Source organism: Atractosteus spatula, chromosome 19 (assembly GCF_055471065.1).
Source record: "Atractosteus spatula isolate fAtrSpa1 chromosome 19, fAtrSpa1.hap1, whole genome shotgun sequence".
NCBI classification, from domain to species: domain Eukaryota; kingdom Metazoa; phylum Chordata; class Actinopteri; order Semionotiformes; family Lepisosteidae; genus Atractosteus; species Atractosteus spatula.
Window position 1 is genome coordinate 12,085,983 of NC_142724.1, and position 19,372 is coordinate 12,105,354.

Below are 19,372 nucleotides of genomic sequence, written 5' to 3' on the forward strand. Positions count from 1 at the left end.
GATGATCCAGATAGTAGAACTTGAGCCAAAATATTAGCGTTAATACCACTACCCTTAACAAAGCTCTTCTATGGATCTTTTCTGACTGAGTCATCAAGACCTTGGCCCAATGCTTCGGTTGAAAGACAACACCTCCAGCGGCGACGGTTTGGGAATTCTGGTCCACAGGGAAGTGTGCGATCGGCTTCGTCTTGGAGGCGTCCCATCCCCGACTGGTACAGGCCCAGCCTGGCACAGTTTCGGTGAGCCGACGACACCAGCAAGGTGTTCAGGTAGTTTTGTTCTCGGAAGCGTCACTTCTTTCTGCTTTGGGCCAAAAAGTTCTAGGCAAGTTCATCAAAAAAGTGGGATGTTTTGCTGGACTGATTTTTTTGTTTTTTTAGCCTGCTTGTTCTTTTGCAGAAGCGGCAGACTTAAGAGTATTGAATAAGAGTATTGAATAGTATTTGTGCACTTTTCACATGTGCCATCTGTGAATTTACCTTGGTTTGCTTATGGCAGTTTACAGCTAACTCATTTTCGGTGTAATGCTTTTTAAAAAACGTATCACCAGCCCTGCAGATACAGCCCCCACTATTAAAAAACAGTATTTTTAATGCTATCTTTTGCTGATAACTTGATGCTCACGATTGTTGTGATAAAATCGTTTAACTTATTGTGGCTGCCCTTAATGGACTTAATTTTCCTGTATCTTTAATTCATATCCATCCGTGCGTTGTTAGAAAAGCATTTATGGATTTTCTTACTTTTTTTGCAAGTGTGTAGTATGCTGTTGCATATCAGACACATGCATTATTTATTTAGTTTCCTGTAAGAGAACTTCCTCTTTTCGTAAAAAGAAGCAGACGCAGCAAAGTAATACACATTAACACGGCACTTGTTTTAGATTTCTGCTTCATTGAGGATCTCTGGTTTCTAGGCTACACTGATTTAACACATGTCGTCTCGGCGCTTTTAAACAAGAAGCTGAAGTCCAGCAGTTCATCGCCGCTTCTAGAATCCACCTGCTACACGGGATAATGCGGCGCTTTGCGGCGGCGGCGGCGCCTTCTGCATTCTGTGCGCGTTCACCGAGCCTTCGCGCGTACCCTGCGTGCACAAGCGATGAATTTTCCCGGCCACCGGCGCATGGCAGCGTGCGCGTGCCCGACAGGCAACGACAATATGGCGGCGGCCGCCGGATCGGGTAAGTTAGTCTTGCTATCAGATAAATACATTTTGAAACGCGACCTAAGGTGTTCGATCAAAGAGGAAAAGGCGCGTTGAGAATGGCGGGTGCTTTTATCTCCAGTTTGTATGTTAACAATAAAGGTGATACTGGGAAAAAAAAAACAAACTAATGAGCGTATCTCCATCATTTAGCGGAGCCGGCCAGCAATGTGGAAGCAGACTGGCGATCGAGCTTTTTTAATGAAACACTGTCTGCAGTAGCAGCTGAAAACTGCAACATCATTCAACAGATACGTGGGATACGTAAAAAATACCGGAACATGTAACCTAACAGAAATTTAGTTATCAACCTGTAAGTGCTCCGAGGCGTGTCATTCTCAAACATGGTTTAAAACGAGAGTTACGGAGACCCATAACAGGTTTAGCTGGTTGACACAGCATAAAATGGTAGCTATCTCTTCGCATTTGGCAAGATAAGTGCCGGATGTTATCTGTGTGTTTGATCAAGTATTTAAAAAACAAAGCAAAAATCAGCTTATTCCAGTTCACTGTGTCGCCGGCAGGGCTAAACCTGTTTCCTGTAAATACACATATGAATGTATACAACAGCATGAAATTAAGTCCTGTAGTGGTGTTTTAGGAGAATGTCGTAGAATCGAAATCTACCATTAGTGTTCTGCAGGTATAGATGATGCCACCAACTCGTACGGAAAGTGCTGTAGACCTGGCGATTTTAAGTATTCATGTGTAAAATAGTAAAACCACTCAAATCTCATTTACCCTTGTTTTTTTCTCTGCAGCATCTCGATGTTTTCTCAGTGGCATATCCATATTACCCCTTTGTAAATTAGACTTTTTAAATATTTCATCCACACATATATTTTCTCTAAGAATGGAAATATGGCACTTATGTCTGTCACACTCCTGCTGTGTTTGTCAGTCCACTTGTGCAATGCTGCAGAGTGATGTTACTTAATGTCAGTAGGATGTTGTGTCAGGTAGCTGTGATCTGCATGACATTGGTCTTTTGTCTTTTCAGTGTGGATGGAAGATTAGAAATAGCAGGTGTAAATCACTTGTCACTTTAATTACTTGATTGTATGTTTCCTTAATTGCCTTGGAATTGTACCCCTTAAAACATCTATCTTTATTCAAACTCCTTCATCTAATTCAAGGACATGGGGAAGCTGGAGCCTATCTCGGCAAGCAACCAGGGTACATCCTGGACGGGACACCAGTCCATCACAGTGCACACAGACACAGATACAGACACCACACGCTCACACCAGGACCAGTTGTCCCAGAAGCTTATTAAGCTACAGTTTTTCCTACAGTCTTTGGAATGTGGGAGTGAATTGGAGCACCCGTAGCAAACCAAAGGAGAACAGACAAACTCCACACAGACAGCACCCTAGGTCCAGAGTGTAAAATATGTGTGTGTGACTGTGTCAGTGTCTGTGTGTGCCCTACGATGGATTGGTGCCCCACCCAGGGAGTCTCCTGCCTTGTGCCCGTTGCTTGCCAAGATAGACTCCAGCTCTCCCACGGCCCTGAATTGGTTGAAGCAGTTAGAAGACGGAGTTAGAAGTGTTGCCCTGGAGCACACTATACATCCTCTGAACAGCAGTGGGACAGGAGTGCCGAAATAAGTCCGTTCCACACCTCTCATCTCAAACGCAAAACAAAAGGAACCTCAGCACGAGCCCAGGCTAAGTGCTGAGGGTTGTACAGCTTCATTGAGCGGCGAGGCAGAGCATACAATTTGAGTTTTAGCCGAGGCAAGACCATTATGGGCAAATCTGAGTTCAGGATCTTCACTCAGTGTTGAGTCTGATAAGGTATCGCAGTGAGAGTCATGGCTTACTTATGACGACACTAGCTTGTGCTTAAGGCAGTGGCTCCTGACCGCAGTGCTCCCTTGCACAGCGGTGTATCATAGTGAAACACGTCACATCCTTCACTTTCAGCCTCCTACACCACGTACTGCATCATAGGCTTGTACCTGCCTTGCGATATAGTAAACTGGGATGACCTGAGCTCTCTCCAGGCTTTGTTGTGGATGTGCATTTTCTAAAAACCAGGCCTACATGGCTACCATCCGTGTGAATTCCTGCAAGCCTTGGAAATCTGGTAAAATCACATGACTAATATGAAATCTGAAACTTACCTGATATTCTGATTGCTGGTAACCTAACAATTTCCTGTGCGGTTGCTTTTCGAGAATAACCAAGCAAGCACGTGACACGACTTTACTATCCTAATCTCTTTTCCAAAACAAAGAAAGTTGTGCATAAATTGTGCTTCTAGGTGTGGCTTGGATGCAGCCTAATGTTTGTTAATTGTAGGAGGGGTGAGTCCCGCAAATATATTATTCAAAGGAACACGTTAAGGTTACTTCCATGCTGAAAAGAGAAGATGAGAAACACCCGAAGAAGGCTCCACAGCCGAAATGTTGTGTGTCTTCTTCTCTTTTCAGTGTGGAATAAACCTTTACTTGTTCCATTGCAGTCTACGCATGCTGACGCAGCTCCCTACTTGAACTGTATTATTCATACTGGATCACCTCAGACTGGGGGATAGGCTGGACACCTCTGGCCTGAGGACTCCTGTGCTGTAGGGCTGGGAGCATGTGTGTGCTCGGGTACGATCCTGCAGCAATGTCTCTTCTCTGTCTACAGGCGTGAAGGTTCCTCGTAACTTCCGGCTGCTGGAGGAGTTGGAGGAAGGGCAGAAGGGCGTGGGGGATGGGACAGTGAGCTGGGGGCTGGAGGACGACGAAGACATGACCCTGACGCGCTGGAGGGGGATGATCATCGGGCCACCCAGGGTGAGGAGGACCGTAGATCTGCTGCAGGAAGCCATGGGCTTTGGAGTGACCACAGGTCACATTCAGCATCCTCTTCTTCCATATATATATATCTCATTATCATCCACCCTTTTCAGTTAACCCCTGGGTGAAGGTCTCCGCTCCACAGATCACTCTAGCTCATCGCACTTGTGTCACTCCCACAGACATCTTTATTTCAGCTTCCTCCTTTCACGAGGACAGCCTGCGTTCAGGTTTAGGAAGTGTAAAGAGGACAGAGCCACAAGGCGGAGGTGAAGAGAAATGTCGGAGGCTGCTTTTGCACGAGGAAATCAAGGAACTAGCTGCACCTGTGCACAGCCTTTCCTATAAAAGCCATACGGAAGAACAGGGAAGTGTCCGGTTAGACCCTCACGATTTGTTTCCAGAGTGAGTCAGGGTGAGATTTCACACATATCTTAAAGAAAACTAGACTGGGGTAAAAATAGCTGACAGGCTTCGGCAGGGTGTGGGTTTTCCTCAGTTACTAATGGGGAAAGCAGGGACCTAGGTGAGTGTTTTTAGGGACCTGCATTATGGTGGGAAGATTAAAGTACATTGGTGTGTTCCAGGAACCATCTAGGCTCCTCGATAGGGAGAGTTTATGTTCAGATTTCCCTTACCACACTACCAGTCAAGGGCAGGATTTGTTACCACATCCTGTGGATCCTTTCTTTTGTGGTTCAGTTCAGAATTTCCTCTCTAAACAGGATCCCTTCATGTCTGTACAAAGTGGTTCTTACTATCAATTTGGATGGCACTTTTATCTGAAGAGGCTTAAAACCCATATTGGAGCACTCACCAACTGGGATTAGCTTTTCCCAATCTTTCGGCCACGAGTCAGGAACCCGAGCTAGAATCATGCCCTGTCGCTTGTCTGTATGACACTCAGACGCTGATTTGAAAGTCCCAGATGTTCTCATTACCATCAGGCACCTGAGTTTAGCTGCCTTGAGGAAAGAGAGGGAAGTTTGGACCCCCCAAACCTGCGACTTGTACTCACTACGCCTTGCATGTCATTGCAGACAATCTACGAGAACAGGATGTATAGCCTAAAAGTGGAATGTGGGCCCAGATACCCCGAGACGCCTCCCTTTGTCAGATTTGTGACCAAGATTAATCTGAACGGTGTGCACAACTCCAGTGGTGTGGTGAGTAATCCCTTGAACGAATAACTAAAAGGTTTCATGATTGTATTTAATCTAAAATGACTTTTGTGAAAGAAGCCTTCATCTCATTTTTTTTCAGTTCATTTAAAAAGGAAGATAAAAGTAGGAAGGGGGTAGATTGGATTTCTAGATATACATTTTATTTCTTTATGAAGGTTTAATGACTCGGGAAATCAGTGTTTCTTGAGGAAGATCAATACAAATCAGGAAGCAAAGGGAAGCAGGGATTTTTTCTCTAGATACAAGGAAAGAAAAATGATCCGTCCTTTATTGAGTTGCTTTCCCTGCTTTTGTGTATTTGCAGGAATACACCTGTATGTATTTTTGCTATGCAACATGGCCTGTCAGCATCCAGAACACTGATAATCACAGTAGACATGGAGAGGTTTTCACTAGATCAAGAAACAAAAATTGGAATTGACTCAATTTAATATTTTGCTTCACTTGTTAGCAGCACATTTAGAAAAACAAACCTCAAATGGATCTTTCTAACTGTTTAGCCAAGAGATGTCCGTTTGAAGAATGTGAAGGTAGATTTCCTTTTACTGTGGAAAGAGGAAATACATCCCTTTGCATCCCTGTGTAGAAATGGTCTCATCTAGGTATTTTCCCCAATCGGGGGAAAAAAGGAGTGAAATGCTATTGGACATTAATCTAGATTAAAGCAAGAAAACACTATGGTTTCGGTTTCATCAACTCAAGTAGAGGGTTCAAGGCTATCTAGATTTGGCTTAGTAGTTGTCGCAAACCCGTGCACGTGTTTGAGGGGAGGCATTAACTTGAAAGGTTGCATGATGTGTAGTACCCAGTTATTGAAGCCAAAACTCGGGTTTCTTTCAAGAAACAGCTGGATGAGATCCTTGAATCAATATAGTGGCTATAAAAAGTATTCTTGCCCTTTGGCATTTTTCATATTGTCTTACATGATGGACTCAAAATTGATTTATTCCAAAATGCTTGCCCCTGATCAACACAAAATACTCTGCAATGCCAAATAAAAAAATAACAACTCTAAAGCTTTTTCTTAATTAATTGCAAATAAAAAACAGGCAATAATTGATTACATAAGTATTCACCCCTCTTGCCAAGATACACTTAACGGGGAACTGCAGATAGAAAATTGTTACAAATTTTGAATGAAGCAAAAAATCGTGAACTTGCTGAAAGTTCTGTAAGTCGCCATGTTGTCGCATAAACCCCTGGTCTCACCACGGGCCCGCGTGAGAGTTCCCGCGAATTGTGACGTGACGCGGCCCTTCCTGCTCACTAGTCACTGTAATAACTATAGTGTGATGTGCTGTACGAGTGAATAAGTACAGGTTGTGCAGCAGACATTTCACCGCAGAAAGTTGCCAACGTGATGTGCATGCAGAGCTAACAAGTAAGTTCCATTTATCGGCAAATCCGTCTTGAGGGCGAGAGCAATTTTTTGGATTAAAAGAGATGTATTCACAAGCCTCTTGTTTTCAATGTAATAGGTCTTCTTCTCCTCACCGGAAGTTTTGTTGCCTCATTCTGAATTGCATTTATTTGGAGATGTAAATTGGTGGTTTTGCACATTACTGTGTACATTTTAGTGTTAGTGTACCACTAATTGTGGTTTGAAATGCTGATTCTTCCTAAATCCGAAATATAAAAATAGCATTGCAGTTCCCCTTTAAATAAACCCTGTCACAATTAGGTCTGATAATTATTTCATTGGAGTCCACGTGTACAATTAATGTGTTTCAACTGATTGCAAAATAAATGCTTCAGTCTTTGAGGGTTTCCCACAGTTTGTTAGTGCAGTTCTAAGGGGGTGAGTACTCTTTACAGACACTGCATCTGCTAAGCACCAAATGGGTTAGATAGGCAGAACGGCCTGCTCTTGTTTGTGATTGGTCTTTTTGCCGGCCTGGCCAGAACGCGTCTCAGGCATCCTCATGGTGCTCTGCTCATCCCCCAGGTGGACACACGGGCCGTGTCTGCCTTGGCCAAGTGGCAGAACTCCTACAGCATCCGAGTGGTCCTGCAGGAGCTGCGGAGGCTCATGATGTGCAAGGAGAACATGAAGCTGCCCCAGCCGCCCGAGGGCCAGGTCTACAGCAACTGATCGCCGGCTTCCTGGCGTTTCCCGCTCCACCGGTCCGCTCATCCTCCCCTGCCTCCCTGCTCCCCACTGGAAACTGGCCGCGATGCCCACCCCTCTCTCTGACTCTGAAAGACACCCCTCTCCTCCCCAGAGCTCTCGCTGGAAAGAGGGACACATGCCTGCCATCAGCAATCAGACTCCACGGCACAGCCCCTTCAAATACTGTACATCTTACTAATCTTTTTTTTTTAATTCTATGTTTATTATAATTATTATTTGTTATAAATGCAGGTTGTAAAATAACATAAATCTTGTTACTGTGTGTCATATCGCGTGTCTGCTGTATTTGTCTTCAGAATGCCACAATCTGTTCCTGTAACGCTGGCTTACTGCCAGTGAAGGCAACGGAGGTACAGCTGGGTCAGGTGGGGGTTACGGTATTTTGCGCACCAAGTAATTTGAAAATGCTATTTATATCTTGACTTGGGCCTCACTTGCAAAGACTTGTAAAGAGAGGAATCTCTTTCACAGGCTCTTGGATAATTCAACTGAGTCCATAATTCAAGGGAACGTGACTGCAGTCGTAGAAAAATGTTTTTTTTTTCTTACTGGTGTATATTTAAACCTCAGAAATTGGATGTCTTTGCCTGCTTAAATTAGAAGAATAAAAACTAAATTCTAAATTGTGCATCCCAACTCCCGCCCCTTCCCCCAGAACCAGTAAAGTTTTATTCTTTTTTTAATTGTCTCATTATTGTGTGTCATCTGTACATTGTGAATGAGGGGGTTTTCTGTCATTGTTAAGGTGTTTATAAAGCAAGCTGATCTTTATCATTAATATAGTGGACAGTGGGGCAGGAGAGGTGTGGTGTTCACATAAAACGAGACCGCAGGGAACACACTCCCTTCGATAGTGACAGTTCACACGAGAGCGCTACATCAGCTCGGTGTGACACAGCAGAGGCTAGTGTGCATTCTCCTCTGGGCACAGAAGATGCCAGTGTTGTTCTTGGCCCTGGAATCCTGTGTCACATTGTCCTGTCTGTAAGAGAATCAAATTTCATTGACCTGCAGTACACAGGTTTCAGTCTAGTTTGAACTTCAAAAAGCACTTCTGTTGACGTGAGTGCTCTAGGCTAAATTTTAATTCTGGTGAGATGTCTCAGCCTCAGTACTTCCGACTGTGAAAGCATGACTGAAGATCACCGAGTCCTCTGAATAGTATGGTTGAGTTACAGTTGGGTTGGTATGGAGTCCAAACCTCTTCTCCTTTGCTAAGGCTGGGTTTGCTGCCAAATTACTGTCCCTCACGCAAGAGGGTTTGATTGGACGGCCATACCTGTAGCTGATCTTGTTCCTTGTTAATGTAAAATGCTAAAGTCACGACACATTGCTCTTGACTGCACAGCCAATATCCAAATATTTTGGCATGGTCTCAACTAGATTAATCCTCTGTGCAGTTCACCTTGAAATGTCTTGGCTATTTTTGTTGGTTTAGGGTAACTTTGGACCCTGGTTGTTACTTCAGAAAATAGTTCTTATGCCTTGCAGCTTGGGTTATGGGGGCCTGCCTAGTAATAATTTCTTGCATTTATTAAGTATTTTTTTTATTTCAGAGTGCTTTATATAAAGTAGGTGACCCCCGTGAGCATGTGAAGTAGCTATTAGGTGACAGATATTTTTGTTTCAGATGAACTGTTGGAAGTACCAGCCTGTTTATCCTGTTTGGAAATTTCTAGGAAAGGTAATATTGTTATATAATATAGTTTGCTGGCTTCCTTACTGTGAAAGGGTTTTGTGATATCTAGACAACAGACATTTTTTATTGAAGTGGGTAGGATATTGCTATTTAAGGAAACGCAGACAGTTGCAAGAAATGCGTATAGGCCACTGGCGTATTGAATGCACCTTAACTTTCCCCCTTTTCCCCAGATAGTTGCTTTCAAGGGTTTCTGTTGTAAAAATCTGCTTTGCTTGAGATAATGTTCTTTGGGACCTGCATGATGCAGAAGGTCAAGCTCACACAGTTTTCTGTCTCTGCTCCATTTTGTGTTAAATGTTTTTTTTTATTCCTTGTGTAGGCTGCTCATTTTAACATGACCGACATCTTTCTGTTTGTGTCGTGATGAATGGTAGTGACAGCCTCTATGGGGTGACCAGTCCAGCGCTGATCCGAGTTGTCTTTCCTGATTACATTAGCGCAGAGTCTAGAATGTCAGAGATTTTGTTTGTTTCCTGGAAGCAGTTTTCCTGCAGGAATTATTTCCAGAAGAGTTTTAGAATCACAGGATGCAAGACCCTTGAAGGCCAGTTATGTCATGATCACATGATAAAGTAATGTAATAACTCTTGACACGGTGATCATATGTATATGCTCTAGTAGATGCTATTTAATGACAACTGTTGCCCTCTGCTGACTGCCTCTGGCATCGACAAAGGGTCGTTTTGTTGTTAAGATCAGAGTCCCGACCAGCTACGAGACAGTTGGTTTAGGAAGATCTAGGCTCTTGAAGACGCATATATTCTTCACAGCAAGTGACGTTTCTGACCGTATCTGGGTGAGTGAGGAAAAAAACATCCCCTCTGTTTGCACTGTTTCAAAACAATTTACTGTTTATTTATAGTCAGTAGGCTTTTGAGTTAGATAAGTTGTTTGACCTCTGAATGGCTGTATTTTTTAGAAAGCTCCTCCTGTGATTTTGGTCAGATTGATTCTAAAGGCTTAAACTGCATTATGGGTCATTTGTTGCAGCTTGGGAATTTCTAGAAGTTTTTAACATCTATTCAAACTAATAATAAGCAGTTATTTTCTTAACATGAAACTCTTATAACTAAAGTATAAGCAGCATTTCAGTGCTTTACAAGGGTTTTTAGTAGGTGATGCAATTTGGTAAAAACACTCAGCTCATTTTGGTTTATCTTGAAAACCTTTTGGCTGCGAGATCTTCGTTAATTATTAAGTGGCTTGTTTTCTTTCAGTTAAACTTCCTGGTTTTTCTTTTTGGAGAGCAGCACAAGAGAGAATGTGGGAGATTGATATATTGAATCCAAATGACTCTAGAATTTGTCAAAACGATGGTCTCAACCTTGACAGTATGTGCACTTTTCACATTTTCTTCACATATATTTAATGTGAAGAAAATGTGAAAAGTGCTTTCCCCTTCAGTGGAAAGCTGACTTCATGCATACTGTAGCTGTAGTGTTTCCTCTCACATGGGAGGAATGAGGTACTGTTAGTCATTGTGTGCGCTCTGAAGCCATTGCTCAATGGTTTTGCTTCCTGCTCCGAAAAACAAAATTGCACAGTCAGGCGAGTCCACTCTAAATGTTTTTTGGCTCAGAATTTTCTATCCCTTGGGACACACAGCAGTCCCCAACTGAAAAAGCCATTTTCACTGCATTATGCATTAGTATAGGGACTCTGCAGACACTTGCTAAAACTGTTATGTCTTTTTAGAAAGATGCAGTATTAAACAACTGAAATTGAAAAGCAATGAGGTAAACTAAATTAAATCAGACTCAAGTATTTTGAAAATAGTTTTAGAGTATACTTACAGTATTCATACTTACCTGTAGTATAGTTAGTGCTTGTAATTCATGTTTGTGCTTTAGGTAATGTCTGTATCTCTCTAATAATTACTGTAACTTTGCACTACTGTACCTATGCACAACAGCAAACTGTTTCATTGTTGCTGTTGAAACAAGCCCTCATTGTGTTTCTTGAATGCCTTGCATATTGTTCAGTCTCCTTCATCAGTTCATCTACCTATCCTTCCTGACAGCCTTGTAGCTCTCTGAATTAAACAGGTGAAAGGTAAATGTGAAAGCCACTAATGAACATACTGTTCTTTTTAGATTCATTTACAGCTCCTCTGTAGGGTTCTTGTTAAATATAAACCCATGCTGAATGTTTCAATGAACAAAGAGATTATTCATAAACGCATCTGACCTGCAAAGAAGCAAGACCTCAAAAACTATGTGTTTGACAGCAGGCGTTTTGTAATTATGCCATCATACCATCACCAAGGGTGCTGGTGAATTCTCCTCAGTGTAACTGAAGGGCTTCCTTAGACAAGTCCAGTCCATGAAATTAGTCCTCAGTCTACAGCACTTCAGTGAGGAGGAGAGGGACTCGAAGACCCTCCCCACTTTCTGATGGTACTGCCAATTGGGAAGCTCCTGTGTGGATACTGAAAGATGAACTGGCCTATCACTGTGCTTTACAGTAGCATTGGAGGCAAGGAGGGAGGGGCTACCCACAAGAAAGCTGTCACAAAGTCAGGGAGTCTCTCTAAGAAATGTAAGCTCTGCAGACAGGGGGAAACGAGAACAAAGGTCTACACACTATTCAGCCTGTTCCAGGACCCGCAGACATCAGTGAGTATACAGATTTCCCATGTGCATAGCTTTTTATGGGCTATCTTTATGAAGACACAGTGCAGTGCATTACTTAATATGCATTTTCTACTGTATAATGTCTCTTTTGTGGAGGGTGGAGAAGATTGGCTGATGGGGTTTCTTATGGAGATAACTGAATTCTGTTACTTTACAGCAATAATAAAAAGGGTCCTGTTTTCAGTCCTTATATTACAGGTATTTCTGTGTATTGCACTTTTTGTGTGCTGTTTTTCTTTGTTAATACAACTCAGACAACAGTAAAGAACCAGGTGAAGATACTAAGGCTGTGGGAAGAATCAAAAGAGCTCCACCTTAAGCAGTCATGGCTATTAATAACTAGGTTTTAATAGCTCCTACTGATAATGTAGGAAAGCTTTTTTGTTAGCGTTAGTTTATCTGCTTTGCTACAATCTTTCACTGTAAATAAGAACAAGTGCAAGTTCCTAGCAGAAAGAGAAACCGCAGCTGAAAAGATGATTAAAGTGGAATAAAAGTGATTGCTCGTTTGAAGCTTGAAGGTTTTCTTTTGTATTTTGTAAATGATGAGGTCCTGTTACAGGTATTCTACTTTCCCGTTAAGAATCATTCACCCCCTGTGCATCAGGGTGAGCACCTCCTCAAGTTTTGACGATTATAAACAAGTGAGTTTGAAGTGATTGGTAGGCCTTACTCTGATAAAAAGGGGTGAATGCCACCTTTAAACTATTTGAGCAGGTTGCAAATGAATTTGAGTGTCACTGAAGTCACAAGACTACCTTCAAGTAACACAAAACTATTCAGGGAATTCCATTATTATATGATTACATAGTACACATTTTAGGTGATCACAACCCTATTTGCCACATATTTTGAAGCATGAACATCTTGCAGCATGGTTTGTGGTCAGGATAAGATTTTCAAAAGCGCCCTTTGTACTGTCCCAACGTGTCCAAGTGGTGGTCAGAGAGTGTTTGATTCAATCTTGATTTGAGATGCTGTGATTTGAGCACGCCTCAATCTGAAGTCCACCTGGATCCCATTCCAGGTGAACAGGGTGCAAGACAATAAAATTTTAATAAAAATATTGCAATGTCAAGGTAGCCATAAATCCTCAGCATTCAGGCACAATGTATAACATTTAGAGGATGTTTAGGGTTTAATCAAAGTGTTCATTTCAGTTCAAGAGCAACTTTAAAATCCTGTCCTGCCTCAAGGTTTCTGATGGAGCCAGGAAGACGCCTTCATTTCGAGGTATGCAGCTTCAACAGTACCTCCTCTGGGCCCTGAGTTTGGCAAGACTCTGGAAGGAAAGAGCCAGGAACAAGCTGTCAGAGGACCGACAGGAGCTGAGTAACTTTTAGAACCTGACTGTGTTGCTCTTTAATGTGCGGGGTTTCAAAAAGCCATCGGTCATGCGAAAACAGGTCAGGAATATCCTTATCTCGCTTAATAGGTTATGAATTATGAACATAAAATGGACTGCTAGTTATCTTGTACACTCCATTAACAGCCACGCAGATAAGACTTTGTCCAGTTTTGCACAACAATCCTTTGGTCTCATGAAATAATGATGTCAGAGTCAGTGTTACAACACCCTACAAAGTAAACAAATACAGGTATACCCAGTAACCTACTTGCTGAGTTCTGAGATTGGGGGAGTTTTGTTTGACTATCCGTTGTGAGTTCAGGGAACAGATTTAGTTCAAACTGTGGATTGCTTCAAATCTGCAAATTAGCCTCTGCAGTTACCGGAGAACACCACTACATAGAATTTAGCATTACAAACCAAAGCATGAACTGTACGCTTGCTTAATGGTGAGTTTTAACCTGAAACAGAAATGTTTTGCTCATGCCTGACTTGTTTTCACTTTGCTTTTACCCTTCTGTACAGCCAACAGCCATATCACCCTGCAACTCACAACTGGCAGCCCACTGAAGCTCAGCAGTTGTGAGCCTGGTCAGTACCTGGATGGGGGACCTCCTGAGAAAAACTAAAGTTGCTGCTGGAAGAGGTGTTAGTGGGGCCAGTAGAGGGCGCTCACCCTGCAGCCTGTGTGGGTCCTAATGCCGCAGTATAGTGACGGGGACACTATACTGTAAAAAGGCACTGTCCTTTGGATGAGTCGTAAAACTGAGTTGCTGGCTCTCTGTGGTCATTAAAAATCTCAGGGTATTTCTCGAAAAGAGTAGGGGTGTTACCCCGGCGTCCTGGCCAAATGTCTCATTGGCCCTTACCAATCATGGCCTCCTAAAAATCCCCATCTGTGAATTGGCTTCTTTATCTGTTCTCCTCCCCACTGATAGCTGATGTGTGGTGAGCGTTCTGGCGCACTGTGGCTGCCGTCGCATTATCCAGGTGGATGCTGCACATTGGTGGTGGTGGAGGGGAGTCCCCATTACCTGTAAAAGGCTTTGGGTGGAGTGACCAGAAAAATACTATATAAGTGTGAGCAATTATAATTATGTTCACTTCCTGTGTATAAAACGATTACTTATAGGATTGACTTTTTCAGGTGGCGAGGTTGAATTGGCAGCAGAGCTAAGACCGCAGAAATGAAAAGCAGCTAGGACTTCCTGGGATCTCCACGTCTTCCTTGTCCTCCATGGCGGTGCTTGTCCACTTGCTAGCCTGTGCCTTCGGGCTAGGGTCCTGGGTGGCCATCAATGGCCTGTGGGTAGAGCTGCCCCTGATCGTGAACGAGCTTCCGGAAGGCTGGTACCTACCATCCTACCTGACTATCATCATCCAGTTGGCCAACTTGGGACCTCTGCTGGTCTCTCTGATTTACAAGTTCTCTCCGGGCCGGCTGAAAGAAATCGCCATCATCTACATCATTGTGTCTGTCGGGACCGTCTCGTGTTTCCTGCTGGCCTTGTTCTGGAAGGAGACCTCAGTGGTCATGGGGAGGCTGCACAGCACTGCCTTCCTCATCATCACCTTCTTCCTGTCCTTGGTGGACTGCACCTCCTCTGTCACCTTCCTGCCTTTCATGATGCAGCTGCCGGCCAAGTACGTGACGACATACTTCATTGGGGAAGGCCTGAGCGGTTTTGTGCCTGGGCTGGTGGCACTGGGCCAGGGTGTAGGCATAGCCAAGTGTGTTAACGACACCAAGCAGCAGGACAACATTACCGAGGAAGGCACCTTGGATGTACTTCACACTCTCCGGCCTGAGTACCTCCCCCCCAACTTCTCCACAGAAGTGTTCTTCCTCTTCTTGACAGCCATGATGGTGGTCTGCCTGTCTGCTTTTGTCTTCCTCAACAGAGTCCCCAGGACCTTTGAGCTCTCGACCGAGAAGTTAGTGACAGATTCTGTAGTAACCATCTCGTCTGGCCTGGACAACAGAGTAATGGAAGCCACCGGAGAAGCAGATCCCAGGCCTCTTCAGTCTCCTGCGAATCTTGGAGACCCAGGCGAAAACAATGAGATCTCGCCTGGGACCAGGAGTGCGATGATAAAAGCTTCCCACTCTGTATATGAGTTTGCATTCATTTACTTCCTTGTCCTCTGGGTGAACGCATTGACCAATGGCCTGTTGCCCTCGGTTCAGACTTACTCCTGCATGCCCTATGGGAACATGGCTTATCACCTGTCTGCAACACTGGGATCTATGGCCAACCCTATTGCGTGCATCATCGCTATGTTTCTGCCCCAAAGGTGAGTGATCTAATGTACGTATACCCTTAGTTTTGTGGTTACTTATTACCAGCTCTTGGAGAGGTAATACTTGTAGCCATACTTGTTGTAATCCCTTGTGGTGTGTTTACTACCCCAATTTGACAGCCAGCCAAACTCCAAGCATGCAACTTTGGAATTAATAGTAAATTCGCTTTCGCTAGCAGTAGATGGTAGTGGATCGATATGCTGACAGCCGACTACTGACAACGTGCTTCAGCAATAACATTTCCTCTTATTTCCGGGGTCAAAGTGTAACGATAGCATAGAGTTATGGTTTCGATCTAGGATGAACTACACACAAACGGCCAGCAGGGGAAACAACATTACAGAAACCGAAGGCAGAATACCGATGCTGCACAATTCAACGATTTGACCTCATTTAGAGCACATTTGATATGAAAGATGGGAATTTAAAATACGATAAAACATCATAAAACAGTACTGTGCCTCATCAGTACCGTATACAAGAATCTAATGCTCAGAAAACATGTTCTGATCGCTATACGCTGGGAATCTGACTGGCTTCTCTGACATGTGCCCCATCTCCTTCTGTGTGTGGCAGGTCTCTGGTGCTCCTGGGGGTCCTCTGTCTAGCTGGGACAGGTTTTGGGGCCTACAACATGGCCATGGCAGCCTTGAGTCCCTGCCCATTGCTGCAGGGCACCACTGTGGGAGTGGCTGTAATTGTAAGCAAACTGTTATGGTATCCTGAATGTTTTTTTTACTGCTACACATTTCATGTGGCCACAGTTATGAAGGAATTAGACTGTGGATCTTTAGAAGGTACCTTCACCAGGATAGTCACTGGGAACCTTCACGCATGAACACACTCCGACTCCAAGATGTAATTGAGTTCAAAGGGATGGATTTCATAGTATTATGTAAAGCTTTGATGACAAAAAAAATGTAAAAAAAACACAAGAAGACATAGCTTTCTTTTCTGATCTGTAAGCACCCAGCCTACAGGCTGAGACAGTTACACTGTCCTCCACATATTTTCCCAGCATTAAACCCCCACACAATAAATACTGACTACACGGTCCATTCAACAATAGCATTACTATAATACGAATATCACCAGCACCACTTACACAGCATCATCAGGCCAAGAGATTATCAGCACTAAGATACAAAAAGACAGCCCATGGACAAAACTAGAGGCTTTGGGCTGCCAAATCCCACAACATGTAGCACTGTCTAAATTCTGCATTGCGTATAAAAAGCCAACAACCTATGTGACCAGGAAATGTGTGTTGCTAACTCCCAATGGACGACCCCACAAATATTGCCAATCAAAGCAATAGGTGAACTCTCCCCTGGAAAATATCACAAAGGAAAGCAAATTGTTGGTGTGCACTGAAAAATCAAAACATTTTTGTATCTGGTCATTCCTAGATCCTCTCCTGGGTACTCTTCACTGGGACGTTATCCTATGTCAAAGTGATGGTGGGAGTCATACTACGAGATGAGAGCCACAGCGCCCTCGTGTGGTGTGGAGTAGCAGTACAGACAGGATCGATGGTTGGAGCCTTGGTCATGTTCCCACTAGTTAATGTGTTTTACGTGTTCAAGACAGGGGACATCTGCAATACAAAGTGTTCTTCTTGACAGCAAAACATGGATAAAATATTTCCTGAGAAAGAAAACACCCCATATTATTATTCTCTTTATTTTTCTTTTCTAAGCCATACAGTAAATGAATTACATGAACGTCAGCATCAAATATACTGTAACAAAGAACTGTTGTACCCATTAGTAGAGAGTATTCCATATGCAACAGAGGGTGAAGGTGTGTGTCTTTGTGATGGTACTTTAAAACAAACGAGGCAACACAGTTTAAAAAGAAAAAGGCAACTTTCAGGAGGTAGCATAGCATAGCGAGTATGTTTCCGGACACATGAGTGTGAGGTTGTGGGTTCAAATCCAAGCTGTTGCACCTTGACTGAGGTACTTCACCCAGTTGTGTAAATGAGGATGAGGATTTGCTCTGTGAGGAAAAGCTGCCCCAGCCAGAGGAGGTGTTACATGCTCTGTTTGCTTAATGGAAATCAAGATAATCTCTGGCCCCCTGAACTGTTGTGGCTTGAATATGGAAATGACTCACCTACAGTACCACTCCACTTCATGGTATGCTTTTCCCCCATTGTCTTGTACCTGCATGTGTGTGTGATGTTTACAGTCTTACCTATTTTATGAAAATTAGTGAAGTGTTATGATTAATGGATTATTGTAAAAGTAAATAAGTATGGTCCTTAAGTCAAACTGGCACATAAATATGCTCATTAAAGGGTGAAGCTTTCAGTTCACTATGCCTTTAGCCATGTTTTGAAGATGCTTGAAGAAGCCCCTCTAGAATAGTTACAGCCCCAAAACGCATTGAGATAGCTTTTGTCTGTGGTCTAACTGGTCATTTTTACATGCACATATTTTGTGAACAAGCTACCCATTTCTATAAGGAAAGAAACCATTTTTGAGAATTGGCATCCAATGGAATTCTGTAGTGATTTAAAAGAACCATCTACCCAATCAAATGTTTTGCTAAAACTGTTTATATTGTATCTATTCCAATGTAATTGTGCTTAAAACATCATGGCAAACTGATGCTAGATTGGCACTGCAATGCTTACATTAATTTCTCCAGATCCACACTGATGTGGCTGTGTGTGGGGAGTAGGTATATGTCTAAATCACTTTACATAAGGACACCCTGACATTCCTGTGAGTGACTGGACCCTGTTGAAACAGGCATGGGCATACCAACCTTGCAGACTGATATTAGACATTAGAACCTGGTGAAATGTTGAGGTTAACAACACTGATTAAACATTTTAGAGGCGAAGCAAAAACAGGCATTTGGCAGTCAGATACACTCTTCACATACTTCAAATTCTCTATCCAAATAATGACCTGAAGTCAGATGACTCGGCTGGTTTTGTAAAAATCCTTATCAGTGCCTTGTGAGGTGGAGTTAGACCGGGAAGTTTTATTTACAAAATGCTTCACAAAGGGATCAGAATCTAGCAAACCTCTTAATAGTATGCAGTAAATGTAGTATTAACAGCAGGAAGCAAGTTGCCAGTTGTGAGGAAACAGCAGTATATGGCTCATGTTTCTACTGTACACTGTCAAGCAATAACAGAAATCAGATCTCACTGAAAATGTTTTTGGGAAAAGGAAAGAGCCTGAAGCCACAGACATTCGAGTTTTCTGACACTATCAACTTTAGTTTGCAATGGACTAATCCCCAGGTTAGTATATTGCTGAAGATATTTACCGTCTTTGGATGGGTATTCCATTGTGAATGTTTTTTTCTGTACACATCCCTGGACTAAAAACCATCGGAGAATCCAGTTTGCCAAGCAGCTCTGCCAAGAGACTTATTCATCTTGATGTGGGTGGACTGTGGTGGAAAGCTGAGCTCCAATTATTAGATAAGAGTCCCACAGATGCTGAAATATTTCAGCCTCACTGCCCTGATGTACAAGTAAAGTTGCCTTGAAAATATCTTTGCATCACTCTACTTTGACTCAAGTGTTTTATGAATTGTGTTTGTGTGTATTAAATATGGGTGGTGCAGTGGTTAGCCTTGCTACCTCTCAATCCTGGGGCCCTGGGTTCAATTCTGTACTTAGGGTGCTACCTGCGTGGAGTTTGTATGTTCTCCCCATGTTCTTGTTTGTTTCCTCTGGGTGCCCCATTTTCCTCCTGCAGTCCAAAGACATATTAATAGGTTTTTGGCTTCTAGGAAATCTGGCCGTGGTGTGAGTGTGTGCATTTCTGTATTTGTGTCATGCGATTATGGACTGGTGTCCCTTCCAGGGTGTATCCTGCCTTGCACCCACTGTCTACCAGGATCTCAGGCTCCTCCATGACCCTGAATTTGAAGAAATGGTTTGAAAATGGATGGTTTTGATGAAATATATAAATTAGATTTCTCCAGAAGTGGCTGGGTGGCATGCCTAACTGCTCTGTTCTTAACCCCATCCAGTTGGTCAACTGGTGTCTCTACAGATAAACCCTCATAAGCGTATGGGTGCTCTGGCGTTGGACTGGCGTCC

The 19,372-nt window shown here is 43.1% G+C and overlaps 2 protein-coding genes across 9 annotated transcripts; both read left to right on the forward strand.

Moving 5' to 3' along the window:
* Positions 1-1,089: 1,089 nt before the first annotated feature.
* ube2v1 (ubiquitin-conjugating enzyme E2 variant 1) lies at positions 1,090-7,998 on the forward strand. The gene is made up of 4 exons (XM_088937718.1): positions 1,090-1,186; positions 3,849-3,997; positions 5,041-5,166; positions 7,130-7,998. Exons 1-4 carry the CDS (start codon positions 1,105-1,107, stop codon positions 7,274-7,276), a joined length of 504 nt encoding a protein of 167 aa, XP_088793844.1. The 5' UTR covers positions 1,090-1,104; the 3' UTR covers positions 7,277-7,998.
* Positions 7,999-8,110: 112 nt separating this feature from the next.
* On the forward strand, positions 8,111-17,617 carry slc52a3-1 (solute carrier family 52 member 3-1). 8 transcript variants are annotated; one of them, XM_088937713.1, is made up of 7 exons: positions 8,111-11,632; positions 12,213-12,294; positions 12,847-13,056; positions 13,524-13,589; positions 14,146-15,293; positions 15,877-16,000; positions 16,710-17,617. In XM_088937713.1, exons 5-7 carry the CDS (start codon positions 14,236-14,238, stop codon positions 16,920-16,922), a joined length of 1,395 nt encoding a protein of 464 aa, XP_088793839.1. In that variant the 5' UTR covers positions 8,111-11,632; positions 12,213-12,294; positions 12,847-13,056; positions 13,524-13,589; positions 14,146-14,235; the 3' UTR covers positions 16,923-17,617. The 8 variants fall into 8 exon arrangements, with proteins under 8 accessions (XP_088793839.1, XP_088793842.1, XP_088793837.1 ...); XM_088937716.1 differs by having other exon boundaries at positions 12,847-12,883; XM_088937711.1 differs by lacking the exon at positions 12,213-12,294 and having other exon boundaries at positions 8,111-9,813; positions 11,482-11,632.
* Positions 17,618-19,372: the final 1,755 nt, after the last annotated feature.

Coding starts and splice junctions, on each gene's coding strand:
- ube2v1 (XM_088937718.1), top strand. CDS start 1,105: ATGAATTTTCCCGGCCACCGGCGCATGGCAGCGTGCGCGTGCCCGACA. Junction 1,187..3,848: donor GGCGGCGGCCGCCGGATCGG/GTAAGTTAGTCT, acceptor CTCTGTCTACAG/GCGTGAAGGTTCCTCGTAAC. Junction 5,167..7,129: donor TGCACAACTCCAGTGGTGTG/GTGAGTAATCCC, acceptor CTCATCCCCCAG/GTGGACACACGGGCCGTGTC.
- slc52a3-1 (XM_088937713.1), top strand. CDS start 14,236: ATGGCGGTGCTTGTCCACTTGCTAGCCTGTGCCTTCGGGCTAGGGTCC. Junction 15,294..15,876: donor GCTATGTTTCTGCCCCAAAG/GTGAGTGATCTA, acceptor TGTGTGTGGCAG/GTCTCTGGTGCTCCTGGGGG. Junction 16,001..16,709: donor CTGTGGGAGTGGCTGTAATT/GTAAGCAAACTG, acceptor GGTCATTCCTAG/ATCCTCTCCTGGGTACTCTT.